The sequence below is a fragment of the Hemibagrus wyckioides genome, linkage group LG13, assembly GCF_019097595.1.
Source record: "Hemibagrus wyckioides isolate EC202008001 linkage group LG13, SWU_Hwy_1.0, whole genome shotgun sequence".
Lineage (NCBI taxonomy): Eukaryota > Metazoa > Chordata > Actinopteri > Siluriformes > Bagridae > Hemibagrus > Hemibagrus wyckioides.
Window position 1 is genome coordinate 26,468,823 of NC_080722.1, and position 19,807 is coordinate 26,488,629.

The window sequence follows — 19,807 nt, forward strand, 5'->3', positions numbered from 1 at the left end:
AAGAGAAAAAAAAGCTGACGTAAATGTTACATCCTGTAATGATGATAAGAAGCTGGAGCGAGACAAGTTTTCTCTACATGGCGGCGCTAAATCATCTCTCAGACCTTCTTCTGCTCGACGACCTTTGAGAAAAATCCATCTGTGTGAAATGCCCGGTCGGTGTGAAGGAGCTCGCGCAGTGTGTGTGTGTGTTAATGTCTCTAAAGGCGTATTTATCCTGACACAAATACAGTGTATAAATAAAGTCTTCATCAGCACGAATAAAATTAGATGCAATTATGTGTATATGTAGCATGATTACAGAGGGAATATTTATATTTATATATATATCATTGTTGTTGTTGATGATCCTCTAATAAAAGCCTGACATTGTTATCATTGCGCATTAGCATAACGATTAGCGACAGAAAGCTCGTGAATGCGCCATAATATCTGCTCTGATCTCCGTGAAAGCGAGTTAAAGCCTTTAGAAGAAGACGTGACCCACACGTAAATAATTACAAACATACTAGAAATAGGAAGAGAGAAGAAAAAAAAGAAGGAAGAAAGCAGAAGTGCGCCTCAGAATCTCTGCAGCTCTGCAGGAAATGTTCTTTCTATTACACATCCAACCGACCTCACACACAGGTCCTTGTAGAGACATAAAAACACGCCGGTACATTTCCAGATATTATCGGCACGTGTACTGTGTTAAAATATTAACTATTGGCTCTTATTGTGCATATTGACTAGTTTAATCGTAACCAAGTGCCATTTCCAAGTGAAATCGACTGAGTGATTTTTTAAAGCCACGTCGATGTGAGGACCGGCGGCGACCCGCTGCTTGTCCGTGCCGTGTTTTGAATTTAATATGAACGTTTTGGCAGCGAAACGTTTCGGAAATCTCTCTACCGGAAACGTGGACGTCGGGAAAAATATTAGATCGCAACGGCGCACATTTTTTCTGCCTCGAATTCCCGAGGCGTCGTTTTCATATTGACGCTCGGTCAGGCACCGGCCGCTCGGATATTTTCCCCTTCCAGGACCTGCGGCAATCCATTCAAGCCAACAAGTTTGGAGAGAATGTTGAGTTTAATCAATTCAGAGCGTCGAGATGGAGCTCAACTCACTCACGGTACATCAGCCACTCTGCGCTTTTATTTCCCTTTTCACATTACACACACACACACACACACACACAATGTAGTTTGGATGTTTGGAATATTGATTTTTGAGCCGTTATAACCGTATTGATATCGAGTGTTTAGAGGAAAGTTAAAAACAAGTTAATGTTGTGATTGGTGTATTAAGGGCTTTATTTCTCACTGCAGCTTTCTGCCTTGTTTTGGTCGTGTCCTTGCTACATGAATGTGTCGCTGATGTTGTTGTTGTTGTTGTTGTTTATTTGTCATACCTCAGAGAGGTGTGCTGAATGGAAATGAAAGGTGAAATTAATGACTTCTTGTCGTCTGCTGTTTCCGCAGTGGGTCGGCTCACCTTGTGGCTTGCACGGACCGTACATTTTCTACAAGGCTTTTCGGTTCAACCTCGAAGCCAAAGCAAGAATTTTGTCTCTCGGCGATTTTTTCTTCGTGCGCTGTAAACCGGAGGACCCGGTGTGTATAGCCGAGCTCCAGCTGCTCTGGGAAGAAAGGACAACCAAGCAACTTTTATCCAGCTCCAAACTTTATTTTCTGCCAGAAGATACTCCCCAGGGAAGGACTGTCACACACGGAGAGGTAATTACATATATTTACCGATATCAGTACGCGATTCGGCTTGCTTTGGTATATATATATATATATATATATATATATATATATATATATATATATATATATATATATATATACATAACCCACCCTGCTTCATTTCCTGCTTTTTTTTGTCTGTGGCACAATTTCAGATGAGTGTAAAAGCGAGCTGTTATTTGTGTCTCTATTCCGCTTCTTTGTCGCGAGGTGATTTCCTTTCATTCAAGTCATCTGATCGCGATATTCAGACAACACATAACGCTTCATAACAACCTTCAGCTCTCGTATTATAAACCAGTAATAACCTCTCCTGTAGGCTATCAGTAGCATGTATTTGTAGAAAACTAGAGTGGGTTCTGTTTGTGTGAAAGTTGTCACCATTATTATTTTTTATTTATTTATTTATTTATTTTTTTGCATGCCTCATCAGATAAATACACCAGTGCGGAAATTGCGAAAGCCTGTGTGCTAGGTTAAGCTCTCTCTCTCTCTCTCTCTCTCTCTCTCTCGATGAGGTAATACAGTATTTCCAGTGCTCTCATAGCCTACACATATTGTCGATTTGGCAAAAAAGAGAGAGAGAGAGAAATAAAAAAAGAGAGAGCGGGGGCAGGAGGGAAAAAATGGTGTTGTGTGAAAATGCTAGCTTTGTATGCTTTAAAGCCTGTAATGTATGCGTGTACATAGAGCTGAATGTGCTATAAAGAGAGTAAGAAGGTTAAATCCGTGGCGGTGTGTGTATGGTGTGTGTATGGTGTGTATGCAGGAGATCTGCACGCAGACAGGATCCCAGTGGGAACTGATTAATAATGGCAGACTGATATAAAGGCAGCAGTGGAGAGAGAGATGACATTTATGAAGGTTATTGTTGTTCAGAAATGCTGTAGCTTTTGCTCTACACATCCGAGCAAAAAAAAAGCATTGTATATTATGTGACTGGAATTTAACCCTTCATGCATTAAATATGTTTTTAATATTTGTCACATATTCCCTGCGAGCGATGCAGTATGCAGTTGTTGTTGTTGTTGTTAATACAGCTGCACAGTTTACACAGCTAATGTCATTAATGTAATGGATGTCTACCCTGTATCTGTTTCTCCCTCCCTCTCTCAGTGTAAATTAGTGAATTAAAAAAATAGCCTCTTCCATTTGGTTGAACTTTTATTGCATGGTTTCCAAACCCCGAGCAATGCAGTATCACCTTTCCTTTTTGATAATAAGCAACAGGTTTTTTTTTTTCCGAAGCCTGGACTCTCGTTAAACGTCAAGGTTGCGGCGCAAACGCGTTGGTGAATGCGCAGGTTACGCAAACGACGCGCTGCGGCGACCTTGAGCTCCACGCTGTTTACGCAACGTAACGAGGCGGAATGGAGGGAAAAAAAACAACAAAAAAACTCCACCATTCGACTTAACGCTCTGTTTGTTCAGTTGATCAGGGACCCTGTCCTCTTTCCAAACAGACAGACCCCCCCCCCTTCAATACACACACACACTTCTCTGCCCAGGTTGCCAGATTGGTGAGACTGTTTCCAGCTCAATACACACTTTAAAACTCAGCCAACTATGTAAACCAGTCCAAACTGTAACTCTGCCAAATGAATGTTAAACTATGGACACATTGTAGTTATGGCCCACTGATGAAGTGGGTCTAAGCAGGGTCACCAGGTTCGGATCGACCGTCTTCAGGTAAGCGATCGGTGACCTAATTCACTGTAAATCAGTGCAGACGTTGTGCCAAATGATATCGACACTTTTATTTGCGATCAAAGCATAAGCACTTAAAAGAACAAGGAGAACCCACCCAACCCCCAAGACAATCTGGCGACTCCCGCCGCTCTCCTTCACTTATTCATTCACTCACAGCAAGGTGAACTATTTGCTTTTCAAATTTATTACTCATACATGACTGCCCGCTGATCTCGAGACGGCAGGCCAGATAGAATTACGAACTCAAGGACAACGGCTGGACTTTTAGGCGTTTAACAACCCGGGAATAGCGAAAGTGATTTCTATCTGCTTGTTTTTGAGAGAAATTGGTCATGTTAAGTCATGTGGCTGGCGTGGCCTGTTTGTTTTAGTTCTAGCATTCAGTCCTGATTGTGCAAGGGGAGCAAGGGGGAGGAAAAAAAAGTTAAAGGATACTGCTTGTGCTGGTTGTCCTTTATGTAGTTGTTAAATGAGACGTGCAACATTTAAATAACAATGAGGTGCAGTGTCAGCCCAACCACCTGCAGTAAGATGAGCCTCCTAACGCCTGCACCTTCCCAAGGCCAACATGCTCAGCCCAGTGTCCAATTAAATTGCATTTGCATTCGCACAAAGTTACCCATGCTCCTTTGCATAAGGGTCAAATTGTTTGTGGAAAACAGGAACAGCTCTGCAACCGAATTATCCCTCCTTATTGTTTCCATTTGCCCAGGAACATCTCGCCCTGCAGATGAAGGACAAACGGCGACATTTTCGATATGTCCCTTGTGCGTCTGCTTTTTAGGGCAAGAACTCAATTCCGTCCTGCCACAGAGGAAACGATAAACAGCTTTCAGCTCAAATGACAGCCAGTGTGTTAATGTTCACTGTGTGTGTGTGTGTGTGTGTGTGTGTGAGAGAGAGAGAGAGAGATCAGCAAAACATCTATGATTGCTGGGGCACTGTACTTCCAGATGTACTTCCAGCATTTTTGTTTCTACACCCAGGTGATGTCATTTCCCCTCAGACTGAAGTTAGTCGTTCATTAAAGGACAGCAGTGGTGACTGCAAGCTCTGGGTCTGCAGGATACACACAGTCTCTCCCCCCCCCCCCCCTCTCTCTCTCTCTCTCTCTCTCTCACTGTCTGTCTGTCTATATCTGGCAGTGAGCCTGTGGAATTTAACACTTAGGCCTTGAGCCTAGAGAGGGCAACATTACACTCCAGTTAAGCCGTGTGCCGCTCTTGCTTTGTCGAACCGACTGTGTTCACTCTCTGTGTCTTATTCACAAGCTGTTTTGCTTCTCTCATTATTTTCCTCTGTGCCTTTTCATCTGTCTGAATTGGATCTCTCCTAAAGCATAAGTTTGTGGCTTTCTGTTGTTGTTTTTAAATGAGGCGTGTGTGTGTGTGTGTGTGTTTCTTTTTTACTTTGTGTTTCTGATTACGTTTCGGAGTGGAATACTTCTAATTTTAAAAGAGGGATTTTTTTTTTGCTGTTTTTTTTTGGTAGAGTGCACAAGCCTACTCCCACAGCAGGCTTTATTTTCCCCTCCCCTGTATTTAATTGGACCCAGTTGTTCTGCAGCTTTGTTGCGCCGTTGCTCATAATATCTGTGTTTTGGCAAGAGAAAAATCGTTGCTGGCAATAAGCTTGAATAGCACTTAAGTGACATAAGGGCAGATCTAAATGGGGTTTTGCGCATTATAAATAGGTTCCATATCAGATTCCAGCGCATTCTGCATCTGCTGTCGTTTGCATAACTGCATGCGCGTAAACGCATGCACACTATGGATCGATAGCGCACACAGATTTGCATATAATCCCCGACTGGTTCAGGAACCGGATCTAGGGAACGGTGTTCGTATCCAATAGAGTTACTTCTCTCCGCTGTTATTTGGATGACAAAACAGTCGGGCTTGAGAGCGGGGGCTGCTGCAGAGGTGCTGCGTGGCCGAGATCCAAACCCAACTTTTGTGCCTGGCAGAAGTCCAGTGTTTCTGTTTTGGATGCCTGGGACATATTTATAGTTCAAATGAGATCATCAGTCTCTTTCTTTTTTTGTTCCTTCTTCCTTCCTTCCAGCACCACCCCCCACCCCCCCTCTCTCTGAAGGTAACATTCTTCAGCAGGAGGTTTATGTTCTCGTCAGCTGGAGAATGTGACCCATGTTCGGTTATTAAAAGGCATGTCGCAGCCAAACCGGCTGAGTTTCCTCACTGTTAGCCCTTTGTGACGATGGTTGTGCATTAACTATGGTATGACTGTAAAAGAAAACAGTTTTGCTATCAAGTCTTTACTTGCTGTTTCCCCCCCGTGGGCATGGGGAGTGTGCATTTGCATCACACGTCTCTTGTGTTTCATGACAAATAGATTTAATTTGCTTGCATGGTGTCATCATATTTCACTGCGAGCTATTCCGAGGACTCGCTGTGCATTCCCATTCAGATTCACACGAATTAGGATTTTTGCTGAAGCATTGTGTTGAAGTGGATCTGGATACAAAACACTTTATTTTACAACTTTGCAGTTTTAAGCAGCGGAGTATATATATATATATATATATATATATATATATATATATGTATATTAAGGGCTAGGTTGTTTTATAGATGGCAGTGTTTTATAACTGAATTTTTACACCGCAGCACCCCTTGAATTTTCTGGAAGAGCAGCCCTGACAGTAGCGCAGGCCGTAATTGAAATGTTTTATAATAACACCTTTGCCTGTAATATAATATCTTGTCGTTTCTGTAGTAACAGCTCGCTCACTGCCGTCTACATAAACAAGGCTAATAACAGACAGGATAGAATGCGATGCCTTTTAAACACAAAACACGTCTGATCAGTGAGTTTCCATGAAGAGACTTCTGGTTTATTGAACATGTTTGAAAGGAGTCTCCGGTGTCAGCGCTTCAGAACACTACTTGTGTTTCTCATTTCTCTGAAACATTACAAGCTGTGTTTATTTTCTCTCATTATTTCATTATTCAAGGCAGAAACCAAAGAGAGGCTCGGGGAAAAAAGAGAGGCTTTATTTATTTATAAATTATTTTTATATTTAGTTATTTAATTATTTATAACTGCTATAATTGTCTGCTGCTTAAACAGAACAGTTCTGTATAGAACCTAATATTGTTCTAACACTTGCTTTATTTATGGGTTTATTAAAAAGAAGCTAATGGAGCTCTTTCAATTCATGTTAGATATTTTTTTAAATAATTATTAGGCATTTATTATCATTATGATGATTATGATGATGATGATTATTATTACTATTATTATTATCATCATCATTATTATTATTATTATTATTATTATTATTATTATTATTATTATTATTATTATTATTATCATTATTACCATTATTATTATTATTATTATTATTATCATCATCATTATTACCATTATTATTATTATTATTATTATTATTATTATTATATAATTTAGACCAGGAAATACAGCAAATTTAAACACAATATTATTACACATTATTTTTCAACAAAACCTACAACAATTTTATGAAAAAATTCTCTCTAGTATTGATAAGAGCAAAACTCCTCCCTCTTATTTCACTCTTTCCTTCATTTCAGTTCGAATCTTTTCACAAACTTAATCAACAGTTTAATCTTTTATAAAACTCATCATTCATAAACACGTCATTTCATTTATAAACATCTCTCAGTGTGAGGGAGTGAGACACAACACTCCAAAAGTCATTTCACCTGAAACATTCTCTGTGTTATTGAACCGTTTCTAATATAAAAGCTTCATCGCTCTCCCAGGGTTCTACATAGACTCTTTTATATATATATTTTTTGGGGGGTGGGGGTGGGGGGCAAGTACTGAACCCCAGGGCTCTGTATAGAACCCGAGAGAAACTCTTTTTAGCAGTGATGGAGGAACTTGTTTTGCTAAAGTTCCACATTAACATTAAATGTAAGTATGAGCCGTTCAAAAGTATGCGTCATTTAATTAATAAACACGTTTAATTGTCGGAAAGTGGAATAAAACGTGGAATAAGACGTGTTGTTATTGGAAAATAATTGACTTTAATAAGTTTCGGTGGTAACAGTAACTCTGCACGGCTCCCTGTCCTGTTTTAATCCTTACATATTGCCCCGGCGGCTTGTTTGCTCTGATAGCACAGTATATTAGCCTTTTGCTACGTTGTAAACATGAGGAATTGATTAACTTTAAGGAGAGATCAATTAAGCAGGAGAAAAAAAAACTTCATTAAACTTTCAGCCTTACAAAAAAAGAAAAAGCTTCCTCTGAATCCATGAGGCACATTTTTCATGTTCCTGGGTCAATAATTCAATAGACGCGCAAGCAGGTGGACAAATCTGCAGTGACCTGGGGAATTCCTGGCATGACCTGTCGACTCGGTGGAGTGAGACGCACTCAGTGTGATGCTGTCCCGGGGATTACACCCCGCCCCCCTTTACTGCCCCTCCCCCCTCCGTTAAAGCCTAATTACAAGGAGCCGATTGTTATGACCTGCATGCCCGACCCTTCAACATGGTGAAGCGTTTAAATGAACAGAATGAATCATCTTCTTTGTCTCACTCAATAACATTCGATAAAGAAAGCCATATATCTCTCTTACCACTGCAACCGGACCTCGTTTTATTAATGACATCACCGGCAATGTTGTAGATGTTGCCATGGCAGTAATAGAGTGAAGCTCATCGGCATTCTCCGAACTTCCGAACCCCTGCAGATCCAATGTTATGTGTTAAACCTTGAAGAATTTTGAGTAAGGAGCAATTTTTTTTCCTCCTACAGCTTCAGAAACACTTAGATGCCTAGACTGCTTATGAAGTACCACTCTCCAAAACACTGGCTATATATCACCAGCTTCCTTTCAAATTAGCGACTCAATAAATAAAAAATAATGGATTAATAGTTAACACTTCATCATTACTGTGTCCTTCTATCTCTCTGTCTGTCTGTCTGTCTATCTATCTATCTATCTATCTATCTATCTATCTATCTATCTATCTATCTATCTATCTATCTTACAGAATTTCTTTAAAAGTGGCTAATTATTTAACAGAGAACTATGGGTTGGTGGATGGATGGATGGATAAATTCAAGCAAATGAAAGATTTCCAATTATTTGTGTAAAAGAAACTCAGTAAAGTCAGTATTTGGTTCCGTGTCCTGTAGTTTAATAGTAAAACAAGTGCTTAAGAATCATTTTTTGTAGAGTTGAAAATGTGAAAACCTAAAATCTGCTCTTTATAACTGACACAGTGATGCTGAAGACATGAAACTAACTTATAAAATATTTCTTCAGCACAGTGGTGTAGAAACACTAGATATAGATATATGTGTAGAGAGACAGAGAGTATTAAATAGAGCGTATTGTGAAACCGATGAATATTTTTCATCCCAAACGCTCATTATTTCAATATATTTAAAGCGATCAATGAAGGAACTGTCTAAACAAGATTCGCTGTCAGAGCCTGAGCCGAGAGTCTGATCTTCAAAGCGGTGAGCTGGGCCACATGATCTCATAGTAAAGTTTGCTGCGTCGCCATTAGGATTAACAGCGTTTGACCCACTTAGCTTTATAGGGGCATGGAAACAGATGCCTTTGCGCTTAAGTGGTTATTGTGCACAGAAGCCTGCGCCTCTCTGCTGCGCCGCAATAACTTTAAGGTGCGTTAACTTTAAGAGCCAACGATTCTGTTTGCAGGAAGAAACAAAAATGTTGTTTAGACTGCAGCAACGCTCAGACATCGAGGAGGAGCGCTGGCTAAACCTCCTGGAATGTGTATATCTCTCCACATGGAAAAAATGAGAAATGTCACTTCATAGCTTGGCTGCTTTTATTAAAAACCATCCTCTTCTATGCTGTTTGAGGGAAGAAATAATAATTACAGTAATAATTACAAAAGTAATTCCCTGTGAGGTGTGGGGTTTGTGAACAAATTGAAGCCGGCAGAGTGAAAACGACTGAAGCCGTAACCTTTCTGTTTGATTTTATTAGACATTATTAATCATGTGATATTTAAGAAGAAGGCTGAAATCCACAGATGATCCGAAAACAAGACCAAGTAATGAAATATCGCCATAACTAGTTTATTTCCTGTGTGTGTGTGTATGTGTGTTTGTGTGCGTGTAAAATATAGAACTTAAAACAGTAATGAAAGTGTTAAGTATGTATAATTTTGTAAGCTGTAATTAATCTCCAGGATTCAGGCCAGAGTACGAGTGTGATATTGTAATAGAGAGCTAGGTGTCATGTACGTTGCGTAATAATCTGTTCACTGATTGCATTGTTTTATTGACCGCTTTATATAACGACAGCCGGAATGTCCATATGACTCAGCTTTATTCATAAGCGCTTTATTCATTTTACTAGGACAATGGGCCGTGCTGTCGGAGGAGAAAAAGATGTTACGCCGGTGCGATGATTCAACAAAAGCTAAATGCATATGGATTAATCAGACGTTACTGCCAAGAGAACGCTAGACTGGAAAGCAGGCGTCCTCTGTGATGTGTGTCGGCTTTTATTGGGTCATGGCTCGAAAATGTCACGCGGGCAGGAAGGAACGAGGGACTGAGGAGCTTTACTGCTGTATAAGAGAAAACTGTGGAGAAAAGATCCTGGTTAAGAAGAAAATAGAGACGTCTGTTCCTCAGAGCTTATCCAGCAGACGTGTGTACATGAATATTAGATTTTAATATCGCAAGAATGGCCAACTTTATCACATTTCATGACATTGCAAACGTTTACACTGTTTCATCTTGACAATAAATTCTTGTTGATTATTTAGCTCTCAGAGTGTCCTCCTGTTCGGTTCTATTTATGTGGATGATCGAGTGTCTTTGTCATGTTTCACTCCATTAGTATTTTATTAGTATATCCATTAGTACTCTATTAGTATTTCTGTTTTTACCCTGCCTACAAGGGTCAAAAAAATCTTTATCTTCATCCACTAAAATTCTGTATAAGATTATCCAACAGAGGGAAAGCACACACATCTCACGCTGAAAGACTGACTTTATATCAGACATTAAATCATCATTCATTTAATAAAATTATTCAGAACGATAGGATCGCTTAATCCGTGAAGGAGACGTGTGACGTTTCTTCAGATTTCTCCAAAATGAAAGGACGTGTGTTTGTGTGTTGGTGTGTCCTGGTTACCAGACCGATGTTTAATATGTAAGGAATAAAATATGATGTCATGCTCTTACAGAAAAATAATCAACAATAAGCCGGTGTCCTGACATGAAGAGGAAGGCTGAAATGAATGATATTTCCTATGACTGCACATTCTGAAGTGTTTTATTCCTCACTCACCACAGAGATTTACCAAGAATTACACTTTTATACTTTTATGCCTGAGGAAGATTGTTATTGCTTGTGTTATAGCAGCTCTAAAAAGTGTTTCCTTCACCTTCTCTTGAAGATAATGAAGGTAATAATGCTGACACTGGAGACTCCTTCACCATAATCAACAGATGTATTTTAGTTGAATAACAACACGGATTTAAAGCTGTTTCTGCGAAGCATCATCTGAGCAGAGCTGGGTTTTGGCAGGTTGTGATATATCCTATAAATTTTTCAGATCGTGTAGGTTCTCTATCCAAGACGTCTTTCTATATAAATATATAAATATATAAATATATAAACTGTTGCATGTTGTTCTGTTCTTTGTGACTGAAGTCTTTTCCCCCGGCTGAAGAATCCACACATCTCTTTTCCTAGCAAAGTTTCCATCTGAATCAAAATATTTTTGAGAGAAGTTGTACACAAACAAACTCGCACAAAATCTTATCTCACCCCCTCCGGCAAAATGTCTAGCTGCCTAACGCTGTCTCTGTGCCCGGGCAGGACGAGGTGATTGCCGTGTCTGAGAAGGTCATCGTGAAGTTGGAAGACTTGGTGAAATGGACAGTGTGGGATTCGTCGTGTTGGAAGAAAGGCCTGCATGCGCTGCCTCTAAAGCCCTCCATGCTCAAAGAGCTGGGCAAGAACGGCCAGAGGGAAAGCCTGTACCGCTACCGAGAGTCCACGCTCAACAGCGGCCTCAACTTCAAGGACGTCCTGCGGGAGAAGGCTGAACTTGGTATGTCTCTCTCTTTTTTTTTATTTAAACTTGCTCGTATGCGGCCGAATCTGTTTCTTGTGTGTTAAAGCGAACCATAAAGCACGATAAGTCTATCTCGTATCATTGTAAACGCTCCTCTCGCTGGGGCGATGATACGGCCGCGTCGGTTATTGAGTTATTTTATTTCGTTCCCCTCAAGGCTCTTTCCCAAAGAAGCCTCAGCTACGTTGGCTTTATGACTGCGATTTTCATTCATGAGCATGTCACTGAATCAGAGGAAGGGCCTTCTGCAAGGCACAGCTTTATTCACTGTTTACCTTCTAAGTGTGGAAAAACGACACAGTAATCAGGATCTATAGAGCAGACAGAGATCTGTTAATCCCTCAAATATTTGCAGCCTGCTTTCGAGTGGCCGTTTAACCCGACGAGTCGTGTTTGTAGTTAGCCGAGGAACAGGATGTCTTCGGAGATTACTTTGGAGCACTTTCATGCGAAAGGTAGCAAGGAAGCATGTGAGAGTGGTATTTTTGTTATTATTTTTTTTTGTAAACATGGTTGCTGGATTTTTACAGCCTTAAATCTGTCATAGCTGTGGTCTTGAGAAAAAAGACAGCAGGCGTATTTTAGCAGGACTGCTAGCTCACACTTGCTCTTCAGCAGCAAGACTTTGAGGAAAGCATGTAAGGATGAAACATGACACAGGAATTTTAGCTAACTGTTTTCCCTAAGTTCGATTTCTCTTGAGATGGAGAGAGAGGAAAGTACTCTGTTTCTTTCTGAACTCTTTTTCGTGTAGTTCTCTGACTAGCTGTTGTTATTTTTGTAGCATATTAGCATCTCTTCAGCAGATAAAACCTTGTTTTTTTGTAAAGTACTAGATTTATTTGCTACTGCCGATGTGGATGGTTTCACATGGACACACTAAACACTTTTCAAGCAGTTTTTCAAGCAGTTTATCTCCAACCTTAACCCTCAGTGGATCTGGATTCTGTGGTGTTTGTGCTGCTGCTGTAATCATAAAGACTTTCCTGAGCTCATCCTAGGACTTCACAATGCGCTCATCCTTTTCAGTCCAGTTTGTCTTTAGTCTCCGACAGCTCTGATGATTTGACTAACAGAAGAGGACGAGGTTCTCTCTCCAGCCTGGTTCTTCTCAGATTTTGTTCCTCACATGCGTTTTTCTTTCCCTGGTCGCCTCTGGCTCGCTGCAGATTTCTGTAAAGCAGCTTTGTGTCTATTGTGTCTATTGTTAAATGCGCTATACAAATAAATTTGAATTGAATGGAATGGAACCACATTTGCTAGCGGTATGAGTGATGTTAGATTGTGGCCAGGATTTTCAATGGTGTTTACGATTCCATTGTAACAACAATACGAAACTCAATCAAAACGCCGCACTAGTAGACACAAGCCTAGCATTTAATTCATGTCGGGAACGTGTCTTTAAAGCAGACACAATGCCGCCCTCTCATTAGCATTCCCTCCGTTCCTGCTTGGGTTCTGTCTGAACAATATCCGAAGTGTTAATTAATTTAGGAGCACACTATTCCCAGAGTAATCATTCCGAGGAACAGGAAAACAAACAAACAAACAAACCAGAAATCCCAGAAGAAATGTTCCTGATGTATTTATCTTATTGGAAGTGCTCTGACATGCATTTATACATCTGTAACACGCCTCAGTTATCGCACGGTCCTCCGCTGTCGAGTATAAAAGCCGCAGCACGAGCTTTATGGCCATATAAATATGTCATTTTGGCTGCATTCCTGGGCAGCAGATACCTGCTGGAAGCCAAGAAACAGCCCAACAAGAATATCCAGGTCTTTTTTTTTTTCCAAAGCGTCTTATTTTAGCTCAGGGTCTGGTGAGGAGAAACGTCCATTTGGCGTCCAGAAGGTTTAGGTTTCAGGCAGATTGAAAAGACATCTAAGAGAGCTATACTTACATATTTCCCCATTTAGCAGAGGAGGTAATTAGACAGCAGACATCCGTGTTTTTTTTTTTTGTTTTTGTGTCTTTTGCAGGAATTTGCATACGCTCTGCCTTTTTCTTGGGCCGCAGAACCCGAATGTTAAATCGCCCTTGAATCGGCTGATATATTAGACGCCTGCGCCGAGATTAGATGGACGAATCGATAATGGACGCTTTGCCGCTTAAGCTTACATGAAGGCTACAGCTGCGAACGTGAATCAATAGGAGGACAACAAAAAAGATCTGTGATTTATTTACTGTCACTCGTCTAACCTTATTACTTTGTGCGCCTCGTGAGCGCATATTTCTCTGCTGTTAATAAGCGGCTTTTTAATGACTATATTAGCCTGTTTATGTTGTCAGGATTCGAAATGCAGTTAGTCAGAACGCCTCCAGATTCGCTTGCTAAGCAGAATATTCTGGCAGTAAACCAGAGGCCATGTCTCTCTCTCTCTCTCTCTCTCTCTCTCTCCCTTCCTCAGTTTGCTTTGTTACCCACAGAAAGAAAAGGATCATTCAGCAGGGCAGCCCCCTTTCACTTGCAGAACGCAGCCTTCAAAAGCACCTCTGCTTATGGGAAATAAACCTGTCATTGAGACTGACGTATGAAACGGCTCGGTTTTATCCTCGTAGTGAGTTTGTTCTTCAGGATTTTAGTAAATCATGACGTACAGGACCGAGCGAGGGAACAGTGATCCAAAGAGTCACGAAGGAAAAGATCCTGGAACTGAACACTGAAAAAAATCCCAGTTTTTTGCAGGTGTTTTATTTTATTTTGCTCTTCTGAAGTTTATCTTCCATCCACTGATAATTTGTTCAGATACAGTGGTGCTAGTCACAGTGCTCCACTACAAAACAAATACACTTCAGATAGCTTTATTTATAGATGTGTGACTAATAGTAACACAGTAAAATCGTACAGCTTTAGCCATTCAGTCACGTTGTTGTGTAAGTGGTTAATATGACAGAAATAAACCTTTCAGATTTTTTATATAGGAACATATTCGTTCATATATAAACTTTACATTTAGTTAGATAAAAAAGAAAGTCCAGCACCAGAGATATGAGCTTCGTTTCAGAGATATGAGCAGTGAGAAAGAAAAAGATTGTTTAATTTGCGTACATCACATCCACATGACTGAGTAACACACGTCAGTTTTCATAGATCTGAGATGATTTCAGAACACACACACACACGCACACACACACATTACCACTGCACTATTTTATCATGTATTAATCTCCTAAATGTAATACTGTCATTCTGCTGTGTTTCCCATCAGCACCAGCACCCTCCTCCTGAGATCTCACACTGTAACTGGTTTACATTAACACTACATGATCACACTCACTCTACATCGATCAGTCTGGTCATTGAAACTTGTATAAATGAAGCAGAAGCAGTGAATTCAGGTTTCATTGAGACACCTAATATTTTTAAGTCACCTACGCATTGGGTCCTGTATTTTTGGTATGCGACTGAAGGATTAATTAACACAGTCATTATATAGGTGCAGGAACTAAAAGCACAGTCGCTGCATTACTAATGAGATTTGTCTTTTTTCTTATTATTATTTTTAATATATAATTTTCTAAAATGGTGCTGCAGATGTGCTACATGAACTAAATCGAAGGTACCAGATCCAGCTCTTTTTTTTTTTTTTAAATCACAGAAAGTCCATTTATCTTTTTGAAGGGCGTATTGAATTAGCAACAAATTGCGAGCGGCGCAGAATAAAACCTGTTCGCCTTTTAATTTGGAAATTGCAGGCAGCAACAAGGCGCCTTTAAGATGATGGCTCTTCCATCTGTTGTCTTGGCCGGAGCCCGTTAACGCCGCTTAACACAGGTAAAGAAAGAAAGGGAGCTGTCGGCGATTGATGTGGAAATTACCTCCATCAGAAGTGGAATAACACGGTGCAGAGAGAAAGAGAAAGAGAGAGAGAGCAGAGGCGAGAGAGACAGAGAGAGGGAGAAAGAGAGAGAGAGACATAGAGAGAGAAAGAAAGAAAGAGAGAGAGAGAGAGAGAGAACTTTTGAGTATAATTGAAGGTCCAGAATAAAAAAGCAATTGTTCACCCAAAAAAATGGGGAGTGTTTAAATAATTAAAAGAGGCTTTTTTCCTTTCTCTCCAGCTCACAGCCTCGTACACGGATGACAGCCAGCGGAAGTCTGTGCCAGAAGGTGAAGGCGAGAGCGCTCCATTAAAGAAAACTGTAATATTTGGCGAGAGAGCGCTCGTTTGTGTTCACAATCCATTTTTCCACCATGTTTATCGCTCCGTCTCGTAGATGCCGAGCTCACATTCAAAGTCCTTTCCTTGTTTACTTATGGAAAAAAGTTAGTATCTTGCCCAGTAATTTTTATTTGGACTCAGATTTGCTGCAGTTTAGTTTGTGCCAGCTCTCGCTCCATTATTCGGTGATACCCAATCTCACGCCAGCTTCCAAAACAAAAACAAAAAGGAAGTGAGACAATTGTAGGACTCCTGAGGGGACAAGTCGTCTTTTTTTTTCTGGCTTCTGCTCACCAGACAGCTGAACACACTGGAAGGAGCACTGTTGTTGTTGTTGTTGTTGTTGTTGTTGTTGTTTGTTTGTTGGTTGGTTTGTTTTGTTTGTCTGACAATACAGCAGAAAAACTAATAGACTAATTAATTTGCTCACTTTGCTTATAAAGAGGCTTCTTGCTTTTTTCGTTTTGTTTAATGTGATCACTGAGGCTCAATTCTCAAAGTTCAGTTCTCGTTTTTGATTGGTCAGCAGGTGATTGGTCAGCAGGTGATTGGTCAGGAGGTGATCGGTCAGCAGGTGATCAGTCAGCAGGTGATCAGTCAGCAGGTGATCAGTCAGCAGGTGATTGGTCAGCAGGTGATCAGTCAGCAGGTGATCGGTCAGCAGGTGTCGAGTGGGATGTGTATAAAATTGCGCTGTTCATGTAAACAGATGTAAAAGGTGTGAGTATTCGTTGCCATGGTGACATCTTCACAAGGAAATGTTCATTTAGCCTTTTATTTTATTTTGTATTTTTTTGGAAGGAGACTCCAGTGTCAGCTCTTACAGTCAGACGTTTTTCCACACAGGAAAGTCTTCAGGTCAGAGAGGAACATGACTGTAGCCAGCTGTGTTACATTTATTCACTTCAACAGAGAACAAAAAGGGAAGCTGGTGAGAGAGTGACCGGTTATAGCCGCTGTAACAGGAACTTATTTTGCAATGTTATAACCGACGTATGATGACACGCGATGTGTCATCCTTCAATAAGTTTAATAAAATGCTTAGTGTCTGCAGTGTAAGAAGAATAAAACATTACAGGGACATCGTGTCCGTAACAGTTACTCGGCTAGGCCAGGAACCTCATCACGGCAGCACTGTCTCTCCTCCTAACATCACAGATTTATTCTGTGTATTATATCAGCATCAGGATAAGACATTTTTCTTGTGACATGAAAGGATTTATCAGGATTCCACATGTGTGTTCTGCCAGCCACAGAGTGAAACCTCAGACAGCTGCATCAGTGGGTTTACAGCAGATGATATGAGTCTTATCTTAATGAGAGACAGAAGGACAGCGCAACAGATTTGGCCTCAGCATCAGCACACTTTGTGATGATAAGTCCTTGGATGTCTCATTAAAGATGTCCGGTTTCCGTCTGACGTTATTACAAGACCTTCAGAAATTATTTCCCTGTACCTTACCTACTTCTAATTACGCTATGATAAAACAGATGATTAAAAAGCTTCGGCTGTTCGGCCGGACTCTGGAGTAGCCGCAGCGTGGTCCGGTACACGCGAAGAGTCGAGCGCCAACATGTACAGGGAAGAGACGCAAAAAATATATAATAATAACGATTTTCACTCAGGCTAAGCACAAAGGCTTTGGGAGGAGGAGCAAAGTGGAAAACTGATGCATTCCCGATCTTGTAATTAACGTATCTCCCTTCCGGCCTCGTTATATTCCAATGAAGTCTGATTCAGTGTCTTAAGGATATATTTTTTTCTCATTAAATCCCTAGACGATAACAGAATCGTTCAGCTCATTATTGTGCAACCGCATGGGATTCAGGTCACAAATCAAACAGGAAGAAGCGTCTCTCTGTCTGTCAATCTGCCTCTCTGTCTGTCTGCTTCTCTGTCTGTCTGTCTCTCTGTCTGTTTGCCTCTCTGTCTGTCTGTCTCTTTGTCTGCCTCTCTGTCTGTGTGTCTGTCTGTCTGTCAATCTGCCTCTCTGTCTGTGTGTCTGTCTGTCTGTCAATCTGCCTCTCTGTCTGCCTCTCTGTCTGTGTGTCTGTCTGTCTGTCAATCTGCCTCTCTGTCTGTCTGCCTCTCTGTCTGTCAATCTGCCTCTCTGTCTGTTTGTCTCTCTGTCTGTCTGCCTCTCTGTCTGTCTGCGTGTCTGTCTGTCTGCCTCTCTGTCTGTAAGCCTCTGTCTGGCTTTCTGGCTCTCTGTCTGAATGTCTCTGCCTGTCTCTCTCTCTGTGTGTCTGTCTCTCTCTGTGTTTGTCTGTGTCTCTCTGTCAGCCTGCCTGCCTACCTACCTGTCTGTCTCTCTGACTCTCTGTCTGTCTGTCTGCAGCTTGAGATTAGTGTGTGCCTTTTATTCTTCAGAAACTATTTGAATGAGGAAATTGTGAGCACACGAATCTTCTTTTAATCTCCTACCAGTGAAGAGACATACATGACTTTCTGTCATGTGCTCATGTTCAACACATACGTGATTCGAGTGTTGTGATGATGTCACGCGCTGCGTCTCTTTAAGAAATTAAGAATTTTGAGCTGATTAATCATACAGGAATATCTGTCTGTCTGAGGCAGCTAACAACACCACCACCACCACTTCGATATCATCAGCATGACCTCCAGCTCGTTTTCTCTCACGTGACTTCAGGCAGTTTGTAGACGTTTGAAATTAAGATCTAGGTGTGGACAGTAGATCCATATTCTCACGTGTGCAGATGACCTGACCTGCAGTTAAACAATCCAGTGATTTCCCGTATCCGAGGTATAATCTAACATGAAGGAAGGGATTTTGGAGCTTACGGAGGGCCGTTTGATGAAGCAATTGTGTCGTTTAGATGCTTTATGGAGGTCTTTAAGTAAAGCAGCAGTGCAGTATATCTGACAAGTCTTTTTTTTTTAAAGAACATTGGCCGTAATTACTCCAGCAGCTGAACAATAGCACTTAATTGTCTGTCTTTAAAGATTATTACGTGTCACGGTGTGTGAGACGATCCCAATAAAATATTGGCTGCTTTCTTTAACAGAGTGTGTGATGTGCTCAGAGATTATATAGGGAAGATCCTCTAACATTAGAGCTGTGAATAAAGAACGTTACTACAACATCAATCGCAAGAAAATAATAATAATCATTTTTTGTATTTGTATCTGTCCTCTGTGTTTTGTCCATCACATCCATCCCCTGATTGCTGGCTTTTAGATGAGAGTTGCAGCAGCGGTCACACTGTGTTATATTATTTTTATCATATTGTCTCTTTGGCTCCAGTTCGAACCTGAGTTCAGGTTACACCCCGATGATGTCACAGGTTCTGCTGTGTGTGTGTGTGTGTGTGTGTATGTGTGTGTGTATGTGTGTGTGTGTGTGTGTGTGTGTGGTGCCCTGTGTACCTTTCAGGATGACCTCCAACCTGATGTTCTCAGATCCACTAATGAAGATGAATAAATAAATAACAAATAAATAGCTAAACCTTCATCATTTATCATCTGCTGGTAATTAATGAAATATTTTTGGATGGTTCTTGTGTGAATTCCACGCTTCTGCTCGGTTCTTGTCACTTCCAGCTTTTCCTCACAGACAATCTTATCCCCATCCCGTGACCCACAGCTCACAGCTCTAGCAGTAAACAGAGACGGATGAAGCGTCTTCTAGCTCCTCAGTCTGGCCGGTGACCCGGCATGTCACTCCTCATTCTGGTTCATCTCCTCATTTACAGAAAAGCCCGTATTTACCTTCAGCTAGCCTCTCGCACCGTCAGCAGCTGAAGCGACAGCGGTACTTTTAAAGTAAAAACTGTGTCAGGTGCAGAATCACCGGACGTCCCGAAGGTTTCAGAGGAAGGCCACGCCGTCCACGTCCAGACGCCTCAGTGTGCCGTTTGATCAGAGAGAATGAGAACGAGTTTCATTTCTCATACAACGGTGAAGCGTTTGTGCTGACACAGGCAGGAGGCTAGCGCAGAACAAGAAAGAGGAGAAAAAAAAACAGATAAGGCACTGACTCTCTTGGCCTCGGTAACACATCCCACACGAAATACAGATTGTGCCGCTGTACCGGGAGAGAGAGCAGGAAATTACGGCCTGTATTTCAGGCTGCGCCTGAAAAACCCCCAC

General features: G+C 41.1%; 1 protein-coding gene across 1 annotated transcript in view; it reads left to right on the top strand.

Annotated features, from left to right (window-relative positions):
- The first annotated feature begins 956 nt into the window (after nt 1–956).
- arid5b (AT-rich interaction domain 5B) overlaps nt 957–19,807 on the top strand; it is an 82,720-nt gene continuing 63,869 nt past the window's right edge. The window contains exons 1-3 of the mRNA XM_058406001.1: nt 957–1,114; nt 1,464–1,718; nt 11,272–11,506. Of these exons, the coding sequence (XP_058261984.1) occupies nt 1,094–1,114; nt 1,464–1,718; nt 11,272–11,506 (511 nt within the window). The 5' untranslated portion in view covers nt 957–1,093. The remainder of the gene's footprint in view (nt 1,115–1,463; nt 1,719–11,271; nt 11,507–19,807) is intronic.